Here is a 24,475-nt window from a genome sequence, read left to right as displayed (position 1 = left end):
CTAAGTAAAAACAGCATCCTACAAAATCTACTACAAAAGCCAAGATGGAGCACTGGCTGCGTTCAAGCTTGTAAGTCAATTAGTCTCAGGATTTATTCTGCCCTCAATGTCTCAGTGCAGAAGGGGAAACCTGATCTTGATCGGAGAGGCAGCATGCCAGTACCCCACAGAATGAAACACTGAAGCTTTATCACCCTAGAATCTTTATATTTGTATTTGTCAAGATGAAATAACACTGCTTTATTCGAACTGAGGGGCTGAGTTTCAACCGACAAACTCCTCAGAGCAAAAACCTGTAGCAGTTTCAAAAGAATGAGTACATTCACGCCCAGGAAAATACTGCAGTAATTCAGATTAGCTCATTCTCAGTAAGAGGAAAACAGATCATGAGTAGGTAACATAAACAGCTTCTGAGCCCAAGTCCCAATAGCAGGTAAATAATTAGAGTCACCTCAGGTGTTGAAAGCAAACATCACCATTAGTGGAACAACATTTTCAATTCCAGAGGCTCACAGAGTGACTTACAGTGGACAGACTCCCTAGGGAGCACTACATTCACAGTCAGAAACTTCAGGGAAGACAGAGCTGTCCTACTCCAGCTTTTCCAAGTGCAAATGTCTTGAACACAGGATTGAAGCAAGCAGAAAGCATGAAAATAGCTCTTACCTTTCTGAAGAGTACTGGGAAAGGACAGAGTAACCTTTTCATCCTCATTTTGATAGTTGAACCCTGTGGCATGTACCTCTGAAACAGAAAAACAGACTACTTTGTTTGAAATAAGCCCCAGAGATGTTTTTGTAACATTTAAAATGAACTGAATCAGTTGAATCCAACAACACGCTGCAGTTACTGAACAAATCAACGAAGATTTTGAATAATCCACAGTGATATAAATGCAAGCAACCAAAGAAACGCAACCCATTGTCAGAGTTCCATGTTATATTATCTTGCTTCAGACAAATAAATCTACCACATTTACATCAGAACATACAGCCACAGACTCAAAGCACCACCGCCATGCTCCTTCCACCTCTGCCGTCCATCCCATCCCTCGGAACGCCGCACTCACACACGGCAGGGAAGTCTTCTGCTGTGCCGAGCAATGAGAGCTGAAGCTGTACAGTTAAACTGCAAACTTGCAGTAAGAACAGTATCCTGTACGACACCGGGAATGCTGGAAACAACTACTCCAATCCTGACAAACGGTAAAATATTGCACAAAACTTCCCCTCAATATTAAATGCTTGTATCAGTGCAGCAGGATTCTAATTATTCCAAATAGGGTGCTTATGGTTTAACTAATTTGTGGATCTTGCTTTGAAAAGCACACTAATATCCACAGCAAGGCGGTTTTGTTTGGTTTTAACCACAAAGAAAAACACAGTGTTGATTTTTATTTAAAAACCGTCTTCAGAACCAGGGGATGCTCTTGCTGAATGGTATATAAACTCCAAGAGCATCCACTTTCAACCAGAATATTAAGCAGTAAGGCATTTACACGGCATTGGATCTATTTGTAGATGCAAACAGCCAAACTATGAGGCCAAGCTGGATAGACACAGGGGAAGGAATCGGTATGGAGGAATTAAACTGTCCTGGAGCTTAGAGTTAGCAGAGCTCAGAGAGAACACCTGGTGTTTCTTCTTCCTTCCTAATTCATCAAGTCCCACTCACTGCATCCAAGGTGATGCAACGTCTACACTCCTTCAGCCAAAAATTCTAAAATAGCTATGTAGAACCTCGCTTTGCAAGTCTTGCCACCTGTGTCACTACACTCAACGACTACAATAACTACCTATCTTTAAGGAATTAAAATCTGCACAGAAACGAATGAGCAATGCTTTCTACCACATGTTGGCATCTTGAACTACCAAACTCGGTAAGCCTGGACACAGTAATACAGCTTTCTGTGCAGACATACTGACGTGTAATTCTAGTTTTAAATACGGTAAACATTTGGGAGTTTGGTATAGTTTTGAAAGATACGGGAAAAACACAAACCAGTTTAAAGTAGCAACACTCCCAGTACAAGCTGCCTGTCCCACCCCACTTACATCACTCAAATAGAAGTGAAAACCCACGTAGGATACTGAAATGCTAGTGAGGGTCTAGCAACCTCTTCAGGTATTTTCAAAATTGACCTAGGAAGAAAGACTCAGTAAATAGCTTCAGTTTTCTACTGAAATAGATAGTAGTTCGGAATGGTCACAGAAAAAAGGGGCAAAAAAGAATGCTGGAAAGTGCTGATACATAGAGGTAAATGTCCTAAACTAAAAACATACCGCTAGATCGACTTCCTCGTTATGTGGAATTCTGAATGACAAAGCTTGTGAAACAACAATTTAGTTTACAGAATGACCTGTCTTCCATGCTGAAGTATTGCTACAAGAATCCAGGTATTTGGTTTCAGAGGCAGCCTAAGCACAGTCGCAAGATGTTCAGCTAAGTTGTTCCATATGTGACAAAAGTAACTGGAAACATGTTTTTATTTTTATAAAATTTAAAGTGCTATTTATTTTGGAATAGTATGATTTCAGCCTTAAGTCAGAGTTAATACCAACCTCTGCTCACAAAGAACATAAATGCAGAAACTGCATGAACGCATTAGTCTTAACTACTGGTTTCACAGTGCTCTGCTCAGCGTTTAATCAGAGTTAACTACCACGCTAGGGTACATAATACATAAACACTTACAAGAATTCTAGCTGTAAAAAAAATACAGCGTAGAAACAAATTCAAGAAGAAAAAAATCTTTACAGGATCAAGTAGAAGAACTTTAGACTACTAGTCTGTACTGAGGAGTTCCAAGATTTTTAAAATCAACTGTAAGAGGGATGAGATAGACCCTTTAAACAGGATACGCGCCAAGGACATCTCAGTGCCAGCAAGTGTTGGGCAACAAGCAGCGAAAAGTAAAGGTTTAGCTTTTATTCTTATAACTGCGCAATCCTGAGGCAGAAAAGGAGACATTGTAAGAGAGCTGGGGAGAAGATACTCAGGGGAACAACGCTAATGTACAACACACTAGTCTGAAAGTGGGCTTCCAAGCAGCAGAGCGCGGGGCCGACTGCCGACGACATCGTTTGGATCCAATGAATTTTGACCCCAGCTATCTTCAGAGTCCAACAGACAATAAACGTGTTGTTCTGCGATAGCATGTTAGTGACCTCTGTCAGAGGGAAAGACGGGCTGAATACCTGTCAGAAATTTATGTTAGCCTGCCGGGGAGGAATCCCGCTGCTGGACAACCTGCAGATGCTGAGCTGTCAAGCCTGTGGTCAGAGGCTAAGTGAAAACCTGAGAAGCATCTGATAAAGATCAGTACAAGAATGCAGAAACACTTCCCCCCCACTCCATGTATTTTAAAATGACCACAGCAAACCAAAAACATTTGTATCTTTTTACAACTTCTAATGGAAACGATCTGATACCAAAGACAAACAATACCATGACTTCAGGATCACAGTTCTAACCTACTGAAACTGAGAAATACAAAAGAATGCGTATTATGCAGATCTTCTGCCAAAAGTCGACAATGAATATTAAATTTCCCCCTCCTCCTCTCCCAGATATGAAGTCCTCCTAAGTGGATTGGAATCTGTAGCTCCACTACTTTATAACCTTGTTAACCTGTACTAGGAAAGCCATGGGAAGGGCACAGGCAAACATTGCCAGTGCTAGAAGAAGGTGAAGACCTTCGGAGTTATTTTTACCCCTGCGACAGCCTGGGAAAGCATATTAACACATTGCAGAAAGCAACCTTGTTTCAAAGAGCTTCTCAACCTTAATTTTACGGTGTTAGATCCCAATTACCCTACGGATAGAAACAATGTTTAAACAAGTTATAGCTTAAATAGGCTGGAAGCGGCCATCTCCAGAGCGATGCTGCGCCCTGCCAGCACATACTGATCGCCATCGCCTTGCGGTACCCCAGGGCTGCCCCGCTCCCCTGACAAATGGCCTCTGAGGAGCACTTAGAAGCGAGGGCAAGGGTACATCTGGAACAAAAGGTAACACTCATTTGCAGTTGCACAAGACCTGTACTCATCAAGGAGTTGTTTCCACACCCAACTCCAGCAATTTTTTGTAATTCTCAAGGCAGCTGCTTATATATCAATTTCTGAAACAGCAAAATATAAATGCAAGATTCAAAGTTATATTTTTTTTTAAACTATTCAGCGCTAATAATTTAATCCAGAGCAAAAGAACCATGGAAAACCATCAACAATACTTTTTGTTAGAGTTTAAGAGAACTGCTTATAACAAAGATGTAATTGCAGTAAAAGGCTGTCTGAATTCCTAACAGCGTTGAACACAAAAGCTCCTGAAGAGAACAACACAATTTTGGCAGCCTACTAACTTTGGAGAGTTTGGCACTGCAAGGTTGCAAGTTAATCACTAGCACATTAGCACACAGCCTGGACCAAGTTGCATGAGAAAATAAAAAGCTGCTAGTGCTCCATGTCTTTGGAAAAAAAATGCATAAAAATCAGCTCTAGCAACCCTCCCAACCTCAGAGCACGATGTATCAAGTTTTACAATAGCATTTTAAATAAGTTACAGTCCTTCTACAGAGTACTTCCTGAAATTGCACGGTAACCAGATAGATACATCAATTATGATCCCAATTTCTGTATTACGTGCTTATAAACGTGGATCCTAGCCAAAGGTTTTAAGCAGTGTCAAGCGTGCCTGTATTTCGAAGTGAAGACAAAGCCAAGTGCAAGAACGGAATTTTTTCAAGTAGCCCTCATCCCATGGCATGGAGAAGTCACAGGCAATTAAGGTATGGTGGCTTAATGAACTTGCATTCATCAACCCAGCTGCAGCGACTGTGTGCACTCTGCCTACTCCATCTGCAAATTAAACATGTTAGCTCAAAACATCTACGTGTTGACATAGCACACGCTGTCCTCCTCCAGCATTAGCCACTGAACTCCGCCGATGCAACTCCCGAGAACGCTAACGCTTTCTAGCCCTTTCACATCTTTTCATGTGTTTCAAACCAGCGGCTGTAAAATCCTTTAAAGGAGTCAGAAGTATTCTCATGTATCAGATGTTCCCAAACTGTCCATGCCAACGCAACTCAGGCGTCCTTAAAAAAACCTACCGTTAAAAATGCTGTCACAGAGTCCTCTCCAGAAGAAAGGATGAAGATGAGCTTTTCCAAAACAAAGAAAGGTTTCACAACTGGCTTAAACAGATCCAGTCTGCTACAGGCAGAGACAGTAGTCTTATTTTTCCCACCTGGCCCCAGCTGCATGTTCCCGTTCCCTTCCTTCCACTGGCATTCACACACAGTCATCAGGATCAGGAAGATGATCTGCCTCCAAGCTGCCTTTCTTTTTAGCCCGGCCTTGTAGAGGCAGTTTTCAGCCCGTGCAGTTTCCTGATCCACATGGCTGCTCAACAGTACAAACGTGAATGCCAGCAGAAGGGAGGGAGTGAGGACGAGCGTCATTGCTCCTTTCCCCAGCAGCATCACTTCAGACTGCCTGAGGATCACTGTGAAACGGCAGTGCTCCCAGGCCAAGGAAAAGCACTGCGCGGATACACCTGGGTCACGCTGCTCAGCTCTCCATAGGCACTAGTGATCTTTTGTTGTTGTTTTTAAACATCAGCTGAGGCTCTAACCAGCATCTAGCACTAGCACCCAAGCATGTCCCTACCATACTAGGAAGGAAAAGACTAAAATATTGAGTTCTGGCCTTAAAATCTTTTAAAGGTTGAAGTGCAAATCAAAGTTCACTTGACTATTTCTGCTAAACAAACAACACTATGGTTGCTTGTAATTTCCTATGTGAAATTGCCAACTACTACCCTCTGAGCACCTCTATATTTAAGAAGCTGCTTTAGAACCCCCAGCTAAAGCTTCCCAAGCTAAAGACAAGGTAATTCACTGATTATGCTCATGATTTCACAGCTCCTTAAAGAGAGATTCACAGGAAGCTCAAACCACTCAGCATTCAATAAGTACGAAACTCAATACCCTGAAATTTAACTTAAGAACCAACTTGCTTACGAATGCCTTTTCAGTTCTTTGTTTAGCTGAACAAAGTCAATCCTTTGGACAAAGGTAGTGCAGCATGTGCGCACCGAAACACTAAGCCTGCACGATAAACGTTTGTCTATAAATGCTAAAGAACAGCTTCTGGAAAAAAACAAAAACAATTGCTTGTTATGATTAGTGGGAGGAGCCAGTCATGACTTCAGCAACGGAAAACTCAGTCTTTTGAGTAGCTTTGTTCCATTACAGCGTACCTGGCACAAACAGCAAATCCACAGCCTCCAGTTATAATAACTACACTAGTTTTATGATGAAGCAGAGAATTTTTCTACTCCAAAGTACTGCATAAATCTCTCCTCGTTTATTATTCACTATCACTCAATCATGGATTAGGCAGAAAAATTTTTTTACTTTGACTTTAAAGTTTCAAAGATCCTCCCTCAGCTTCCTGTCAAATATTGGGCAATAATCTGATTTCCCTGCAAATCTGCATTAAAATTCCAAAGACCAAGTTCTACCCTCTGCTGTATCCATCTTTAGAAGAGTGAATAGGAGGGGAGGGAAAGCACAGCCCGCAGTTCTAGCTAAGATTTCTGTTGTACGAGCCACAGTGCAGTGGGCTCTCAAGACTAACAAGAAGTATTAGGAAAAGAATAAACTATTCTGCACAAAAGTTAACAGACCACCTCCATAAACAAGGGAAAGGTATTTGTTGAACAAGAAGGTCTCTTTTTCACACAGCTACTTTTCAGAACAGAACCACACTTGAAAGATAAGTGACCGATTATCTTTTGTCTCACATTTACAGACAAGCGTGAGACAAATTCTTCCCCACTGAGGTACAGAACTAAAAGAGGTAACGATTCTTCACTAGAGCCTTTAAAGGAGAAAACGTCACTAACTTCTCGCTCGTTCTCAAACGTACCGTATAGGCAATTGGTACGAGGCTGAAAGTAACTAACTCCAAATCACCTGGCTGATATTTCTGTTGGTTCATTGGACTATATGTCGTCCTCTGTTTTTGAGGCCAGTTACACAATTACTATCCAGAAGCTGGGCACAATAGAAGCATTACTAAGACTGACTTGATCTGTATCAACAGGTGCCAGCAGATAGCCTGCCAATTGCATGCAATTTTACTTCCAAAGCCATTACACTAGTTGGCAGTTTACCAAACTGAAAAATATGTTTTAACCCCACAAAGCCTGAGTATAATTATAGTAAACAGGCAACAAAACTGCACCTCAAATATTTATGACACAACAGCTTGAGGCGAGTGCCTCTACGATGAGCGCTGTACTCATACTCCTGTGTGTCCAGAGCGCCACATCCGAGGCTATCTGAAAAAACAGAGTGAAGGAATTTAAGCCACAGAAACTCACTTCCAGTGCGCTTGGTTTTAAGTGGGTATTAAGCTCTACTATTAATCCTTTGAAGTTACAAGGAGAGTATATCACTGTTAAATAGGAAAACAGACCTCTATGAGAGGGAAATCAGTTCTGAAAACAACGATAACACTTTAAAATAGAGATCCTCTCTGTTTTATGTATTTTTTCCTATTTTGACTGGAAAGAGACTTTATTCCTAGGTACCTTTTCCATTTATTTTCATTTTCTCAATGACAACATGAAAAATTAATAGGTGGTTTGGGCCTACGACACAGACTCCATACACACTCTGCTATTACTACCACTCTTGTTATCGCCTCATTACTCAATATAAGAAATAGCTCCAGGAGCGCTTAGCAACACAGTGCATCCAATCAACTAAAGATCACTAACGGCAGCGTGTGAAAGGCACGCAGGAATGGAGCGCCAGGGTAAAACCCGGGAGCCCAAATCAAGCATGTAGGAAACGGCGCTTTATTCTTTCGCTATCAAAACTCGGTGGCCAGACTCCAAGCTCTTTGGCAATATTCTTCTCTGCCGCCCTCTCTCGCTGTGACTGCACTTCCTGCAGTGAGCTCTACTTTTCCACAACACACCCACCGAATGCTGCTTCCTTAGGACAGAGTTCCCCATCCACCCAAGTACGGTTGTGAGCAGCCGAGCGGCGCTTAAGCCCTCTGGTTTCTTTAATACTACATTAAAAATAAAGTAAAACCGATTTAAACGTGAAGACTCCTTGCAGACGTTCCACTTGTCACATACAAATCTATTAGCCACAGGATAACGTCACTACAAGAACTGAAACTGTCCCTACCAAACCCAGTCCAGAAAATTGAGTTTTCTTCCCTTCTTTAGGTGTTCCAACACAACCCTTCTCTTTAACTTCCTTCAGCTGTTGCATAAGCATACTAGAGGAGTTTAAACCTAATCAAAGGAACATCTTTCTCCTATCCATCATCAAGATAATTCCTTTAATTCACAATCATGGTTTTAACAAAGTGCTTCATGACATCATTGTGGCATTTTCCTTAAAGAAAGGGAAGCTCCGCAGAGCCTGTTGTCTTCTGAAGGACTTAAACAGTCGTACACAGTGCACCAAACAGCTACTGCGTTTGAGACAGCAAACACTCCATTAGAAAATCCGAAAGGCTCTGCACACTAAGACCATCACTCTGCTTCACTGAGCTTATTTTCCGCACCTCAATCATCTCATGCTTCAGTTGCTACAACTTTTTTTTGTCTCTGCTAAATCTCCTCAAAACGTGATTGGGGAAGATGTCAACTACTTTAACTGTGTCTTCCAAACAGGTACTGCTTCTTTGATTTCTCCAGCAAATTCCAGCCTTTCACTGAACTGGATACAAACCGTCGTCCCCTCCACATAATCACATTTTCCCCTGTTGTCCTACACTCAGAACGTCCTGCTAAATGTCAATTAAGTGTCTTCTGTAGCTTTTCAAATCCTTCCCAATGAGTATTTCCTACTGCAGGCCATTACTGATGCATTCCTTACCTAAGCCCTTGTCACAGACTGTGTCAACACCACGAAGTCCATAGGTACAGACTATGTTCTTACACAGTTATTTGGTGTAAAGATAAACAATAATGTAAAAACACTCAACCATCCTTTTGCCTAAAACACTCAGGCATGACAGAGTAAAATATAGGCTTCATGGAAGCTTGAGGTAACTTTTTTTAAAGATAATGCAAATGGTAGTCATGAAAGAATTTAGATAATTTTTGCTTCCATCTAAAATTATGTATATAATTTTTACATTATTTACATTTAATTTACATTTATATTACAATCATTTACATTATTATTTGCATTTAACAAAATTATTGCATAATTTTTCAATCTAAGTTGTTAACCGTTGGCAACAGCACCTCACATCAGAACTATAATGGATTAACATGTAAAAACTCCAGCAAAAAAAGCAATCCTACCTTCGTCTCCCTCCGGCGCATAGGAAGCTGTAATGATGTCAATGTCAGCACAGTTCATCACTATTTGGTTGGTTGCCTGTTTCACCTGGAAGAGAAATTTTATGAGCATCAGGAAGAAATGGTGCCCCCTACCCCCTTGAGCTCCCTTAGGTAGACGTTCCCACCTCCTTTTAATCTGAAACCCCCTCCGTCATGAAGTATTTGAAATAAAATTCAGTGCTGTAGAGTGGTAAAAAAGGAAAAGATATTCCACTGACTGCTCCCATTTGTTCCAAAACGGCATACTGGAATCATGTTCAAGCCATCTAGGCCTACTTATCAAGACTGTAAATTATTTAAGGAACAGACTGCCTGTTAAAAATTGGTATGTAAGCTTGACAATAGGGCCCTTGTACATGCCTGGGAATCCAAGACCAGTAAAAATAGATAGAGAGCCTGTAAGCTTCCTTTTAGAGATGACCTACAGGAGACTATAGTAAAAGCCTTTGAGCACAAACTTACATCTTTCAGAGGTGACCAGAAATACAGCCTGCGGTACTGTGTTCTAAACTGTCAACACTATAAGAACTTCCTAGGTTAAAAACATCTGCCAAGAAATTTGCCTTTACATTTTCCTGAAAGCTCTCCTTCTGCCAGCTCTTGGCTACACACACTTTGCTTTATTTAACAAGTGGCCTGCTCCCAGCGTAGTAATAAACTGTCTCGCTGTGCCAGCTTTCTATTTGGATGCAAGAGCTTGAATACAGAGGAATTCAAATTAAATATCAATTAATTACAAAGGGGTAAAATATTTGGGAATTAAACTAGGAATTATTTAGAAACTTATGGCTGAAACAACTAGAACCACCACACTGGATCGAGCTGGTAATCCTGCTAGTCCAGGATACAATTTCTAGCAGTAGATAATACCAGTTCTTTAAATAAAAGAGCAAGAATGCCTGTAACAGCCAATTGGAGTTTAACGTACACACAAAGGAACCACTTCCTACCCCAGAGAGTAAGTTCCTTAAAGGACTTTCATCACTTTCTGGGTTTTTCACTATTATAACCTTAAAATGCCCTGTTAACACCTGTGTCCATCACCCTAGCTGTCCATGTTTGAGCACAGCAGAAACCAACTGGACTTATTTGTCTGTGATGGAAGCTCGTTCCCATGAGCCAAGAGCTCCCTCGCCCCGTAGCAAACTCGGCAAAGCGCTCTGCGTGCACACGCCAGCTCACCATTCAAGCACCCGAGTGTAAATGCATTTATTGCGAGTAAGGCCAAAGTAATAAGCTGTGAAGTGTCATAGTTGAAACAGACACTTATCACCCTGCCATAAAGGAGCTGGTATCTACACAAGATGACTAAACGGAAGCAGACATTCAGTCTTAAGCTATTCTACCTAGGCTCACTGAAGAAATGGTTCCTTAGTCATTGTGTACATAAAAAACCAAATTCAAGTCCAGTCAGTGATGAGAGGCTTAAGAAATTTAAATGTATAACTTAATAGGCATACCCCCATTGTAAGAACGGTCCATCGAGCCTAACAATCTGTGAACTGAAGGGCTAATACCAGATACTCCAAGGAAAGCCGACCCTCACAGTGGATGGCCAACACAAGACCAACCTAACTCCGAAGCTTCTTTCCAACCTGAGTCACCAACTTTGCTTCTGAAGCGAATGTCTATGGCTTATTCCTACTAACGGAGTTGTCTGTATAATAAACATTACATAAGGGCTTCTAGTTTTTGACAAGCGTTAACTACTAGTGAATCTTCCCAAATCCTGGCTGTCGGTCACCCTGCAATGCTGTGTCCTACAGCACAGCGCGGAAGAGCTGTGTTGTTTTCACCATGCTGCCTCTTTATGGTAATAAAACCAAAATCAATGTTACCTAATGAACTTAGCCTGATTCTAAAACCAACGTGCTTGCAAAGCATGAAACTAGCAAACGTAACAGCTGAAGTGACACGAGTTAGATTTCAGGTTGTAAATCCGCACTAGAAGCATCGAATCTATTTTATTTTTCAATTTGGTCTGCATGAAACTAAAGGATTACACCACCTCCCAAAACCTAAGATCAAAGCTCAACAGTTTTCATCACAATGTTAGGGTTTGGGGTTTTCCAAGGTCTTCTAAAACACTGAAGAATCAGAATGAGAAAAGCTTTTTATAAATGTCTACTAGAGACCTTTATTCAACCTATAAATCCAAATCTCTCTGGATTAAGAATTCAAGATGCCTAAAGAGCTGTCCAAATTGCAGACAATACCAGGTTTAACAATAGGCTTGATCTTTAAAAAACAACCTCTTCTGAGGCCAGAAGAATTTTCAGCATAGCACTGTGCCTGCAAAATAAGAAAGTTTAGGTTTAAGCGGAGACAAACTTCAGAGGCTCCTTAGAAAGGCAATTACCTATTTTTAGATTTTTTTCTTACCTCCTACAAATATCAAGCCAGTTTCACAAAAGAGCGCAACATACTAGAAAACAATTAGAGGACTGAGTGAATCAGTAGCCTAAACACTGTTTACTCTCCAACTCCTGAAAAGCGAAGGGCAAAATTCCACGAGCAGATATGAATATTGACAGTGTACTGAACAGCACGCTTCTGAGGCTCTCCTAATTTAATTCAGTGGGGGGAAAAAAAAGGTTTCCACCTTGGCACACAGGCTCTAGCACAAGAGCCTCCTCCCTCTGATCCACTAAAAATAATGAAGTACAGAACACACCTGTAAGAACAAAACCAAAACAAAACTATAAACCGCCCAGCATACTTAACTTACGACCATTTTAGCTCACAAGAACCAATAGCCTCACAGGCACCATGTGTATCATGAAGATGAATGTGTTTTACTGTAAGCGATACCTCGAAACTGCTTTTACATTTGTGCTAATGCTGTGCTCTGGAAGACAGATACTCTGTTCGTGCAGTGCTTTTCACCAATGCAATCATATTAAAAGGCAAAAAAGCATCTCACTGCATAAGGTATAGCCCATTACAAAGCCGTACGTATGCTAACTGTCACCCTGCTTCACCTCGCTCTATAATGTAATAAATTTACTCTTCAACAAGGAGAGGCTAATCAAGGCAAGAGCAAGCTACAAATGCCCACAGTGAAAGCACTTTTGCCCTAGGGCTGACATGCTTAAAAGCAGACATGAACTAAGACCAATATCTGGAATGAAGGAATGTTTCAAAACTTTAAACCTGTTGCCTTTGATAAAACTCTAGTAACATTAATCAGAATTCAAATACCTACTGAGATTAGGCAGACATAGATACCACAAAGCAGGTCTGCCCTGCAATAAAACTGCAGACCTTTAAGATGTTTTAACTGTGCCAGTAACCTGTCGCTAGACTAAGATGACACACACTTCCCAACCCCCTACACATCCACACGTGTGCTCAGCACTTGTTTCTGGGAAGGAAAATCTCACCCAAGAGGAGATAACAGCTCAAGTTCCCCACACAACTTTTCCAAGGTAACATCATTTGATGGAAGAAGAGCTAAACAGGCTAATTATTTAGTTTTGAAAATGAAGGCATTTCATTTTCCAGTGAAACTCTGCCAAATAAGACTTGAAGGTGCTGTAAAGCTTTTGATTTTCACCAGTTATCAGAGCAGGAAAGGACTTGGCGCAAAAACCTTTTTCGCACATTAGAAACAAGAATTTGAATGGCTTCAGTGGAGTGCGAGCCTACCCAAAATACAGGATGAGGGGTACCAAAAGACACCTTCTAGAATCGAAACTAATTCTCTAGAGCCATTCATAAGACTAGATAATTAAAATCTTGTCATTCAGCTTCAGAGTCCTTTTCTAAATGCAGCATTATTACAAACATCTATGTTTTTAGCATTTTACTCTCAAAAATAGACAATTAAAATTACCTCACTTCTGTTCTAGGATGTATCTTTAAGAATTTCAAACTTCAATGAAAAAAAGAAATAGTTTTATGCATCTGCATCTCAAGCAAATTACAGGAGCCAAGTAGTAAAATTACCAGTGCCACAACTAATTGACCAACTGGAAAAATTCACTGCATTCCAAAGAGCATCCAACTACATTCATCGGCAGCAGGCACACATACTTCAGGAGTGTCAAATTCACACAGACAAGTAAACCCCTTTGGAACTACGATCAACACAATCATTTTAGCCTTGCGAATCACAGAACTGAGAGGCCTTTCCGCGAGGGACAAGAGCAAAGGCATTCCTGTTTTCAAAGCTGGTGGCGTAAGGGTACCCAGAGCCCCGAGGTCCTGACTTAGAAGCACCAGGCTTGAACACTCAGCACATTACCCCTTAACACTCGGATTCAGACCTAATTTTATGTGCTGGAAATGTAAGTTACAATGCTGGATAACATGACTGTATATTTATACTAGACAACTTCCCCTCCCTGAAAAAATACTGACCACAAATACTACACCCATTAAGCTTAATTTTTCAAGGTTTACATACAAGAGTGTCACAACTAATCTTTAACTGCATGCAGCAGGATCAGAAGACTACTTTAGTCTAGCAGATACTGCATAATTAACGTATAAGAAGCCACAGATACAGGTTAAACATTACTAAATATAACAGAGTATCCTTAAGACATGTTAAGGGGACTAGGAAAGATATTTAAAAGGGCCATCTACCACAGGTTGTAAATTCTTTAAAGTAAAGATAGGTTACCTTGCAACCAAGCAACACCTCAGTGTAGTTTCCAGTTAAAGAAATGAATCACCACACAACAGGCTCCAAAGAAGGCAGTTTATATAGAGGTAAGTACCAGGAAGCTAGACTACAACCACGCACCTTTCTGGAGCTCCGCACCACTACACGCTGCGCCGGCCGCACAGGTGATCGTTTGGAGCCATGACAGCATTAAGAATTTCCATTTAGAAGCTTAAAACAACCACTGAACTTTGGGAGCCAGATGTTTGTTTCTGTTGCTAGTCACTCGTGTTTGCCTTTTCAGCATGATGCTGAAGAACAGAACGGCCACACATCCCCTCTTTGTTCCAGCCCGTGGTTAGGCCTCCCAGGAGTCAAAAGCAGAATGGAAAAAAGTTGACCTAGACACTGAGTAATATGAGTGCGCTGCACTGATAACTGGAGCCTGAGAACCAGGGTTATAATAATTAAATTTCAAGCTAACAGATTAATAAAGTGGATGAAGTATTTCCACCAAAAAAACAAACCTTAATTGTGCTCATTCAGACACATCCCCACACACCCAACAAACGAAGAGTTTAAAATGCTAAAAAATGACATAACTGATGGAGCGATCACAGGATTGTGAGCAGGTGACTATTTCAGCTCCAGGTCTGCTACCGACACACAGTGTCCCATCCTCCCACAACCACGTTCTGTCCTAGCCGTGATAAGGGTTCCTTGTGAAATAGTTCATTTAAGGATTTGGGGATTTTTAACTGTGAAAAATGGCAATTATAAACTGCCAGTTTATATAATTGTTACACAATTCTACAGACTTCGAAAATGTTCACGTGACCACAAATGACATTATTTATTACAATATTTGAAATTACTTAATATATAGGTTACCAGATGCTTAACAAGCGCAGCTTCAAAAGGCTACAAAATTGAATTATCAAGACAGATTTCAGTATCATTCCTTTATCAAGAAACAACAAATCCCAGAGAGAGGGCCAGTTCCCTAACCCGAAAACTAGAAGTGCCACAATAAACTGCAAACACTTACCATTTCCAAGGCTTTGAAATCAACTTGGTCACTGCTGACACTGAAGCAACAGCCTTATCTTTTGAGTCATAAAAGGCTTTATCCTCTGAAGCTTATTTGAAGGAGCCATATATGTGAAACATTTATTATTGTGGCATAAGGACAAAATGTTTTCTCAAGTTATTTAGACGTACAAAAGCCAACACAACTGTACTGCCCCAAAGCCAAGACTTGAAGGTTACTTAACATTTCTTTAGGGCTTGATGCTCAAGTCGAAAGACTTACCAAATTCTACGCAGAGGGCTGCTAAATCCTATTTAATGGCTGTGAGTGAGAAACACAAACTGACTGATCAAGGGTTTACTTTTAATATCTTGACTAAATATCACAGCCGTCACTAATTCCAGTTTGCTGTTAAAGATGCAAAACAACAAAGCACACACTTTTGATGTATGTAATTAAACGTTTTCCTAATTTTGTGATTAATCATGATTTATTCTCATGTCAGAGTTTCAGTACTCACCCCGCAGGTCAGAAAGCCTCGCTGGTTTAAGTACTTGATATGGATTATGGCTTTTCCAGCCATTATCATACTGGAATGGAGCAGAAGGACTAATAATTATACTTCATTGGTTGGAAAAAACAATACCTGGATCCTCAAGAGGGGGCAGTGTATGCATTTCCCTACCCAAAATCTGGAAAATTCAAAGTTTGTGCCTTAATAGAAAATCACTTTTACCTTGATGACTGTACCGTGTATGCCAAAGCTCTCAAGCGCGCTGAAAACAGAATGCCTCCGATGAGTTCCGCTCCACCTTATTACTAGGCGCTAGCAGAAATGGCCAACAGGTCCTTAACTGAACCAATGAGATCCAAAAGCACATAAATGATTTTTTTATTTTCTAGATTCAATCCCAGCTCAATAACAAACAAGTAGGAAATCTTAGCATATTCTTAAGTAAGCCACTCCTTGGTACAAAAAGTATCCTGTCCACCAAGTAACGGAGGTGAGCTGGCTGTCCTTCTCTCCATGAAGGTGCAGAATAGTTACCCTCTAATTTTCTGGAATGTGCCTTTCCCATGCTTTGGACACTGGATTTCTAACTGGAGACAAGCATGTGAATACCCACCCCATACACACTCCTGCACCTCCCCTGTACTTGCTTGCACGCAGCTGGGTTGTGGCCTCATGATTTTTTGGTCTATAGTTCTTCAAAGTTATTTAAAATAAAGATAAATACTTTAGATGTGTTTTAAAAGCCTCGCCCTGTATATATTTTTTTTTTATTCTCTCTACCATAGGAACATCAGATCAGCTCACCATGATGCGCACAAGCGATTTTCACAACCTTGAACCTGCCAGATCAGTGTTCTTCCTTAACACATGCCCTCACTAGTAGGAGAGTCCAGGATTTCACTTTGTCAGGTGGTATCCACATTGCTCTAGGAATTCATTGAGCAATCCCCTCAACAGCAAACAATATTAAAAATATCTCAACAGGACTGAAACCTGCAAAGCAACTCCCATCTCCGCAAGAAGCCTCCAAATCCTCGTCATTCCCGGCTTTAAACTAAGTTTCCAAGGCTGCTGCTCAATACTACTCTCTCCTTAGTAGCAACGCTGGCTTAAAAAGCCACTACTCCCCTCCCCCCGAGTGTTATTTTTAACCTGGATGATTTCAGTGATCCCATTTACAGCACAGCCCCACAGCTGTAACAGAACTGAGGAGCAGCAACTTGGGTGCGAAGACAGGAATAGGTGGCTAGGATTAAGGCGGAAGAGACTGGGAATTTCTCAAGCTAGCATTTTCACCCAGGCTGATGCACCGTCAAACTGAGACACCCCCCCCCCCAAAGACAGCAGCAGCCCCTAGGACTTGAGCTCGGACAAAATCTGCAAGGCGATTTATGTTTTCAGTATTTCTTCCACATGACACAAACTTACTCATCTCTGGTCGTCTTCCTCCAGGTCCCAAGTCACAAGATTCACTATCATCCATGGCCTTTTGCCCTCCCCAACTTCCACGGACACCAGACACTTGCCCAGTGAGGCGCCCGCTCTCTTCTGTACCTGTGCTTCAGATTCAGCAGTTTTATTACCCTGACATTACCTCATTTTAAAACAAGGTTTTAACCACCTCTTTGGACCAATCTGTACACATCTCAGTATTTTAAACCGCCCTCAAATATTTTTGAGCTCTCAACACAGTCATCCTATTTTAAGAAAAAGTCCGGTAAGCCCTTACAAATCTGTACCTATTTCAAATCATTGCACAAGGAAAGACATGAAAGCAAATTTAGGAAATCTTGGCACAGCAGCCTGAGAATGACTATGAGACTTCAGGGCTTTCATCAAACATTCTGGCTTTGAAGAACGAACGTGGGGAAGCTTTTGCCTTTCAGAAAAGGCAGAAGACCTGGCGTTTTTAGTTTGCACACCCCTTCCCACTGTTAACTGAGCCTCTCGCTTCACCGACTTCAAGCTTTTCATGACGCTGAGGCCTACCAGCTCACCGTACTACACCGGGGGAGTTCTCATTTAATTGCATATGTGGTAGTTTGTCTTTCCAGCAAAATCCCGAGCCATCTGAATGGCTGGATATAGATAAAAGCAGCACGCTGGAGACTGAAAACAGGAACAGGGTGCTCACTACGGATTTGGGGGAAGCCGGGGATACCAGCCAGGCAGATATCCGCGGCTCCGACCGCTCCACGCCTAGCCTACATACAGACTTCGGCTGGCGGGGCCGTTCTGGCGGCGGGCAGGCGGGAGAAGGGCCGGGCCGGGCGGGGGAAGCGGGCCGGGTACCCCCGGCGGGGCCCGCGGCGGTGGGGCGAGGCCCCCGGCCCTTCCCGGGCCGCTCCCGCGGCTCTCGGGGGACGAAGCGGGGCAGGGCGGGGCCGGCGGGCTGCCCTCGCCCCTTCCCCGACGCCTGGCCCCGGGGTGGGGGGGTGGGGGAAATATACATATATATGTATAGGCTGAATGGAAAGGGAGGGCGGAGACCGCGGCGGGGCCGGGCGGGGGGCAGCTCCGAGCGGCCTCCCTGCACCTGCCCAGCCGGCTCCGCCGCGCCGAGGGCCGGGGCCCGGCCGGGTGGCGGTGGGGGGAGGCCCGCGGGGCCCGGCGGCGGGGAGGGGAAAAGGGGGGGTCGGGGCCCCGGTGGCTGAGGGAAGGGACTCCTTCAGGGCCCGGGTGAGGGAGGGAAGGGTCCCCTCAGGACCCTGGTAAGGGAGGGAAGGGCTGAGGGAAGGGGCTCCCTCAGGGCCCGGGTGAGGGAGGAGGAGGAGGAGGCGGCGGCGGAGGAAGGGCCCTACCTGCACGGCGGCCTCCAGCTTGCCCTCGAAGGTGAAGTCGATGAGGTCGGGCTTGAGGCAGAGTCCGTAGTTGAGGGGGGACACGTCGGCGGGCAGCCGCTCGAAGGGCCGCTTCTCCGGCATGGCGGGGCGGCGGCAAGGGGCGGGGGGGGAGGGGGGGGTGCGGGGCTGCGCCCCCCCGCGGCGGGGCGGCGGGGGAAGGAGGCGGCGCGGGGGGAGCGGGGAGGTTTCCTGCCGGCGACGCGGCGGCCCCGCACCGACACACCGAGAGAGCGGGCGGCGGCGGCGGCGGAGGAGGAGGTGGTGGTGGAAGAAGAGGAGGAGGAGGAGGAGGAGGAGGGAGGGAGGGAGGGAGGGAGGGAGAGAGAGAGGGGCGGGGGCGCGCGCGCGCTCCCGGCACGAGGTGGCCGGTAGCGCGGGGGGGGGGGGAAGGAGGAGGAGGAGGAACAGCGCGTGCGCGCGCGGCGGCGGCGGCGCCACGCGGCCGCGCACGTCGAGCAACGCGAGCGCTCTTGCGTAAGCGGCGCGGGCAGTGCGCGTGCGTCTCGCGTCGGTCGGCGTCCCGCGCGCTCGGCGGTGAGGGGAGCGGGGCGGCCCGCTGGGCGGGGGTCCTGCAGCACCCGGCCCGGGGGGGGTCTGGCACGGGGCGCCCCGATAGTGGGGGCTCCCGCAGTACCTGGTCCAGGAGGGGCAGGCACGGTGCACCCCATTAACGGGGGTTCCCACAGCACCCAGTCGGGGGGGGGCGCCTGGAACGGTGCACCCCATTAACGGGGGTTCCCACAGCACCCAGTCGGGGGGGGGGGCGCCTGGAACGGTGCACCCCATTAACGGGGGTTCCCACAGCACCCAGTCGGGGGGGGGGGGCGCCTGGAACGGTGCACCCCATTAACGGGGGTTCCCACAGCACCCAGTCGGGGGGGCTGGCATGGCGCACCCCGTTAACGGGTCAGTCGGCTTGCGGGGGCTGGCACGGTGCACGCCATTAACAGGGGCTCCTGTAGCACCTGGTCCGGGGGGGCTGGCACAGTGCACCCCACTAATGGGTCACCCAGCCTGGGGGGGTCTGGCACAGTGCATCCCATTGATGGGTCACCCAGCCTGGGGGGGTCTGGCACAGTGCACCCCTTTAAGGTGCTCTGAGGGGGCTGGGAGGCTGCATGGGGGCTCGCAGCGCTCCTGGGGTGGAGTGGTCTGGCAGCCCCAGGGGGGGACCAGGGTTGCACCGAGGCTCCTCAGCCCAGGGGGTGGTTGGGGGGTGCCCTGCATGGGGGGCTTTCCTGGGCAGGGGGTGGATGGGACTGGGAGATGCGCCCTGCGGCCGGGACAGTCACCGGTGCTCGGGTCCAGCGGGGCCAAGGGCACCGTGTTGGTGGCGGCTCCGTCCCCCAGCAGCGAGGCAGGGCCCCGTCTCCTCGTGGCACCCGTGGGTGCAGCCAAGGCCTGGAGGCTCTCGAGAGCCTGTTGGGTCCCATGTCTTCCAGCAACGCGTGTCCTGCCCAGCCTTGCCCTGCCACGGAGCCAGCAGCAGCGTGGGACTTGTCGCTCCTGCGCCGCGGCAGCTCGAAGCCCCGGGTTGGCTGGCAGCAGTGCCCGGCCGTCCACAGCAGCCCGGATCCGAGCTGGGACTCGCCTCTGCAAATGTTTAATGAGCTCCAATATGTTATCCTGCATTTTTCTATTGGTTTTCCCCCATGGAGTGCTTTTTTTATTGATTACTTTTTCCTAGCACTGAGCGGCAGGCAGGTCCCACGCCAGCCGCACACTGTACACACCGTCCAGGTTTGGGTTTCTGCCGGGCTGCTCGTCACCCTGTCCAATCTTCCGAGCACCCACTCGGCACCATGCAGCGTCTGGCCCTTGTATCTGGAGGGGACAGGTGCTTTTTATCCCGGGTTCAGTCACCTCTGTGCTCCCTGGGTCCAGATAAGGCAGCGCTGCTCACAAAGCTTGGGGTGTACCCCTATCATTAACCTCCAGTGCTAAAAGATCATGAGATCAGCTTAAAACCCCTTGGATTTTGCAGCAAAGACATAGCGATGTGCACGTGTGGAGCAGAGGGAAGGTGTCTCGTCCTCCAGGCTTGCTTTACCTTTGCAGACAGCGACGTGGGGTTGCTCTTCTCCCCACCCTGAACTAACAGCCGCTCTCCTGGTAAAACCCCAGGGCTGCAGGCACGCGTGCCGCCCTTCGTGGCCAGGCTCACGTCCTCGTAAGTAAAAAAATAAACCTTGAGTTCTTACGCAGAAAGAGGCTTCTCTGCCATTTCCCATGGCCAAGCAGCCACTGCTGCCCACCCCGGGGTACCGGTGCAGCGCTTCGGGGCTTTCCCGGCTCGCCCTGGGGTTGGCCATGCTGCGGAGTATCGCTGAGGCTTGTGGAAGATGCTATGTAAGGAATCCGTTTTAAAAAGCTATGTACACAATACAGCGAACAGTATTTACAGGGTAATAAATGTCCCAAGTGGGTGATGTTGGATGGCTATTTGGGTCCGTGACAAACACCAGCAGGAAGTTTAAAAATTCTTAATAAAGACTTTATATGGGAAAAAGAAGGGTGAAAAATTGAATTCCTCTGGAAGAGGGGAGCCTGCGCCGGCTTTCCCCACACCCAGCTTGCGGGGGTGAGAGCTGCAGCCCAGCTCTCGGCCCTGCGACCTGCCCCAGCAATCTCAGATCCAGCAACTCAGCCGCTGCCTCCTGCCTGTATTAAACACAGACCTGATTAAGTCTCAGCCCCCCAAAAGGAAACGTGCTGTGTCTGTGGGTGCCGCAACCTCGCTTGTTTTAAGAAGAAAGCGCAGCTGGCAGAGGCAGGAAATCATTAATTGCTTTCCACCACTAGAAACTGCAATTACTCCTTTTTTTCTTTGCCCCCCCCCCCAAGAGATTTATTTTTGCTGAAAGTGGTACCTTGCTGTTTAAAATACAAGTTGGCGCCGAGCGAGAGGGGGAGCGGTGATTTGCCGAGACCTGGAGGAGCTGTCAGCGCGAACTGGGGCACGGAGAAAGTACAGACAGCTCTTAGCACATCGTTATAAAAACCAAATGGCCGATGAGCCTGGGTTCATCTGGGGTTTCTGCGGGGCCGCATTGTGCTGCAGAGCCCCGAGGAGAGGAAGGGAGACAAGGAAACAGCTGGAGCCGCGTGGGGAGGTCGGGCGGCTGCCACCATCCCCTCCCGCCGCCTTGGTGGGGTGCAAAGCCCCATCGGACGCACGGATGGTGGCGGTGGGGACGTGTCGGTGCTGGGACGCAGGACTGGGGAAAGTTTCGTGGTTGTTCTTGCGAGCTCACTCGTGGCCACGATGCCAGCATGGTGCTGGGGAGAAAGTCCCGTCTCCCCCCATGCAGCGAGGGAAGGGCTGGAGCGGTGACCCCACGGTTCAGCATGGGTTGGGTGGGGAGCCTTTGTGCGTGATTTGCAGCCAGGCTAGGCAGAGGAGGACTCCTCACCAGGGCAAAAAGCCTTTCTCCTCCTGTCTCACCTCTACTTTTGATGCCCTGGTGCAGCTCGCGGCCACCGGTGCCTCTCCCTGGGCAGAGCCGTGGCTGGGCAGGCAGCAAGGTCAGGGGCAGGATAAACCTATTCCTGGAGCAGAGCCACTGGCCGCTGCGGGAGGGAGGCAGAGGGGATTGTCTCCTCTGAGCTCTAATTCCTGCCCCGGCTGGCTACGCGGGTCGCTGGGTGCCCTCCCGGTGGGTGCCCGGTGCTGGGGGCAGCGAGGGGGCTCAGAGGCCGCACCGGCTGCGGAGCTTGTGCTCGGCAAAGGGCTCCGGGTGCCTTCTGCGGCTGCTGGTCCGCGCAGGAGATATTGTTAGATGACAGATGCTGCTGTCAGCAAGAATCCAGAAAGAAAGAAAGGAAGAAAGAGCCTCTGAGGAGAAAGCCGGGGGGAAGCCGCCTCCTCTGCCATGTCCTGACCAAACCGGGTTCTCCTGCAGCGCCAGACTGGGGAGGGCCCAGGGACAAACGGACAGGGTGGAAGCCAGGAGCTGTAATTAGCCCAGAGTCTCTGCAGCCACCAACCGCTGTCAGTGCACCATTTTAATTAGGAAAACAAGGGGAAAAAAGGGGAAGAGAAGAAAAAGAAAGATCCCAAGAGAGGCTTTTCTTTTCTTCTCTCTTTTGCCGGAGTTTTTGCTGTTCCTGCTGAGAGCAGGAGCAGCCGGAGGGCACCGACTAATCCTGCCTCGCAGGTCTGGGCCGGCGGCTTAGGGCAGGAATCTCTGGTATTCGGGAGCACGGGGACAACAGCCCGCTCGAAGCTGCAAAGTGGCTCCCCGGGGCCTCTTGCTCTGCTGGCTGTTTCTGGGGGGTTGGGAGGCGTTTTGCATCGCTTCCCCCTCTCGCTGCATGGCGGTGCGTGCGTGCGGGTCTGCCCGTCGCCCTCCTGCCTCGCCGTGTACCTGGGGCGAGTTGCACAAGGATGTAGGCAAATGCGGCCAAGCCCATGCCTGGAGCTGCCAGGGATAGCTTAGCTTTGGGCGGGTGCTGAGCACATCCCACTTCTGTTGACGCTCAGGTCCCTCCAAACCCCAGCTCTGGTCCTGCTTTCCCATGGGGCAAATCCCAGCGTGGTGGTTTTGCAGGAGGAAGGTCACACATGGGCTGGGGGCCACCGTCAAGTGGCATCCCCAGGGACCATCACTGCTGGGGCAAACTCCTGCCCGAACCGCAGCAGGCAGGGATGCTCCTGGGCTGTGCTCCCCAGCAGCCTCCCACAGCAAGGATGTGGTCCCAGGGGGCTGCCAGAGCCCTGAAATGGCTGCCCACAGTGGTAAAACCAGCCTACATGGCATCACAGGGCAGCCGGGAAAGCCAGACAGGCTGGGAAAATCCAGCCCCACGAGTCCTGAGCTGTGGGAAAGCGCTGGAGCCGTGGAGTGCTGGGGCCAGCGACTCAGCCCTGGCTGCTCCGAGACCAGTTCTGCGGCCCTGGGGCTTCAACCCTGTTTTCTAGAGGGGAAACCTGCCCCAGTTTTCCCATCAGGGCTGCAGCAGGGAGGATCCCCCCTCTCCTATTTTTAAGCCCCCATGAGCATCGTGCTGGACTTTTGGAGCTGCTGCTGGGATGCAGATGCAGTCCCCCTACTGACGGGTGCCCAGCTCCCCCCGCGCCCCCCACGGCTGCCTCGGATCGCCCTGCTCACGCCGGCACAGATAACAGCGTGGGCTGGGATCAACGGTCTCGAGCACAGCAGAGCCGCCACTACACATTAACCAGCTGTCCGATGGAGCAACGCTTCCTCGTAGCCAAGATCAACAGTCCCCAAAGTAAACTGGGAGCATGGCCAGGCGGAGCGAGCGCAGCCTGGAGCCTCCTGATGAGCCCCCCACTCCCACAGGGCCATGCTGGGATCTGTACCCCGATGCTGTGTTTGCCTTTGGAACTGCAGGGTGGGCCAAGACCTCACCCTGCAGCTGTGGGTGGGTGCTGAGCATCCCCAGGGTGTCCCTGGGGTTGCCAGAGCTGGAATAAGGGATGGGGTTTTGGGATAAGTGTGGTTTGCTTTAGAGCATCGGTGCTGCGCCCCCAGAGCTGCTGCATCCTGGCGTGCCAGGCTGTCCCGTGGGACGTTCGGACGGGACCCGAGCCCCCGAGCCCCCCGGTCTGCCGGGCAGCGTGGAGCATCGCTGCGATTTGAAATGCCAAAAGCATCGGGCACCGACTGCTGCTGCCCCCGGAGCCGAACTGAGCTGCCAGGGGGGCTGCACAGGTCCCCGGGGGGCTGCACATGTCCCCTGGGGGCTGCACAGGTCCCCTGGGGGGGTGTACATGTCCCCGGGGGGCTGCACATGTCCCCGAGGGGGGGCACATGTCTGCGGTGGGGGGGGGCTGCATATGTCCGCGGGGGGTTGCACAGGTCCCCGGCGGGGCTGGGGGGCTCTGCAGCTCCGGGGAGGGGGGGGAGGTGGGTCCGACACCCCCAGCCCCCCCTTGCATGAGGGGGTGCGGGGGGGCCCCTCGCCTATGCACGCGGCGGGAAGGGCCGCACCCCCTTCCTCGGAGCACCGGGCCCCGGGGTCCCCCCGCCGCGCGCTCGGGCGGAGCCCCGCCCCTCCCCTCCTCCCCCTTCCCCTCCGCAGCCGATGGAATTTTCCACTCGCCGCCGCGGCGCGGGCTCCCGCTGGCCCCG

At 48.0% G+C, this 24,475-nt stretch overlaps 1 protein-coding gene across 1 annotated transcript in view; it reads right to left on the bottom strand.

Moving 5' to 3' along the window:
• NPEPPS (aminopeptidase puromycin sensitive) overlaps positions 1-18,661 on the bottom strand; it is a 39,636-nt gene extending 20,975 nt beyond the window's left edge. Inside the window, exons 1-3 of the mRNA XM_064473601.1 lie at positions 18,336-18,661; positions 9,343-9,427; positions 667-744 (exon numbers count right to left, since the gene is read on the bottom strand). Of these exons, the coding sequence (XP_064329671.1) occupies positions 667-744; positions 9,343-9,427; positions 18,336-18,458 (286 nt within the window). The 5' untranslated portion in view covers positions 18,459-18,661. The remainder of the gene's footprint in view (positions 1-666; positions 745-9,342; positions 9,428-18,335) is intronic.
• Between the last annotated feature and the right edge of the window lie 5,814 nt (positions 18,662-24,475).

The sequence above is a fragment of the Phalacrocorax carbo genome, chromosome 25 (genome assembly GCF_963921805.1).
Source record: "Phalacrocorax carbo chromosome 25, bPhaCar2.1, whole genome shotgun sequence".
In the NCBI taxonomy this organism is placed as follows: domain Eukaryota; kingdom Metazoa; phylum Chordata; class Aves; order Suliformes; family Phalacrocoracidae; genus Phalacrocorax; species Phalacrocorax carbo.
This window is presented reverse-complemented; position numbering and strand designations above follow the sequence as displayed.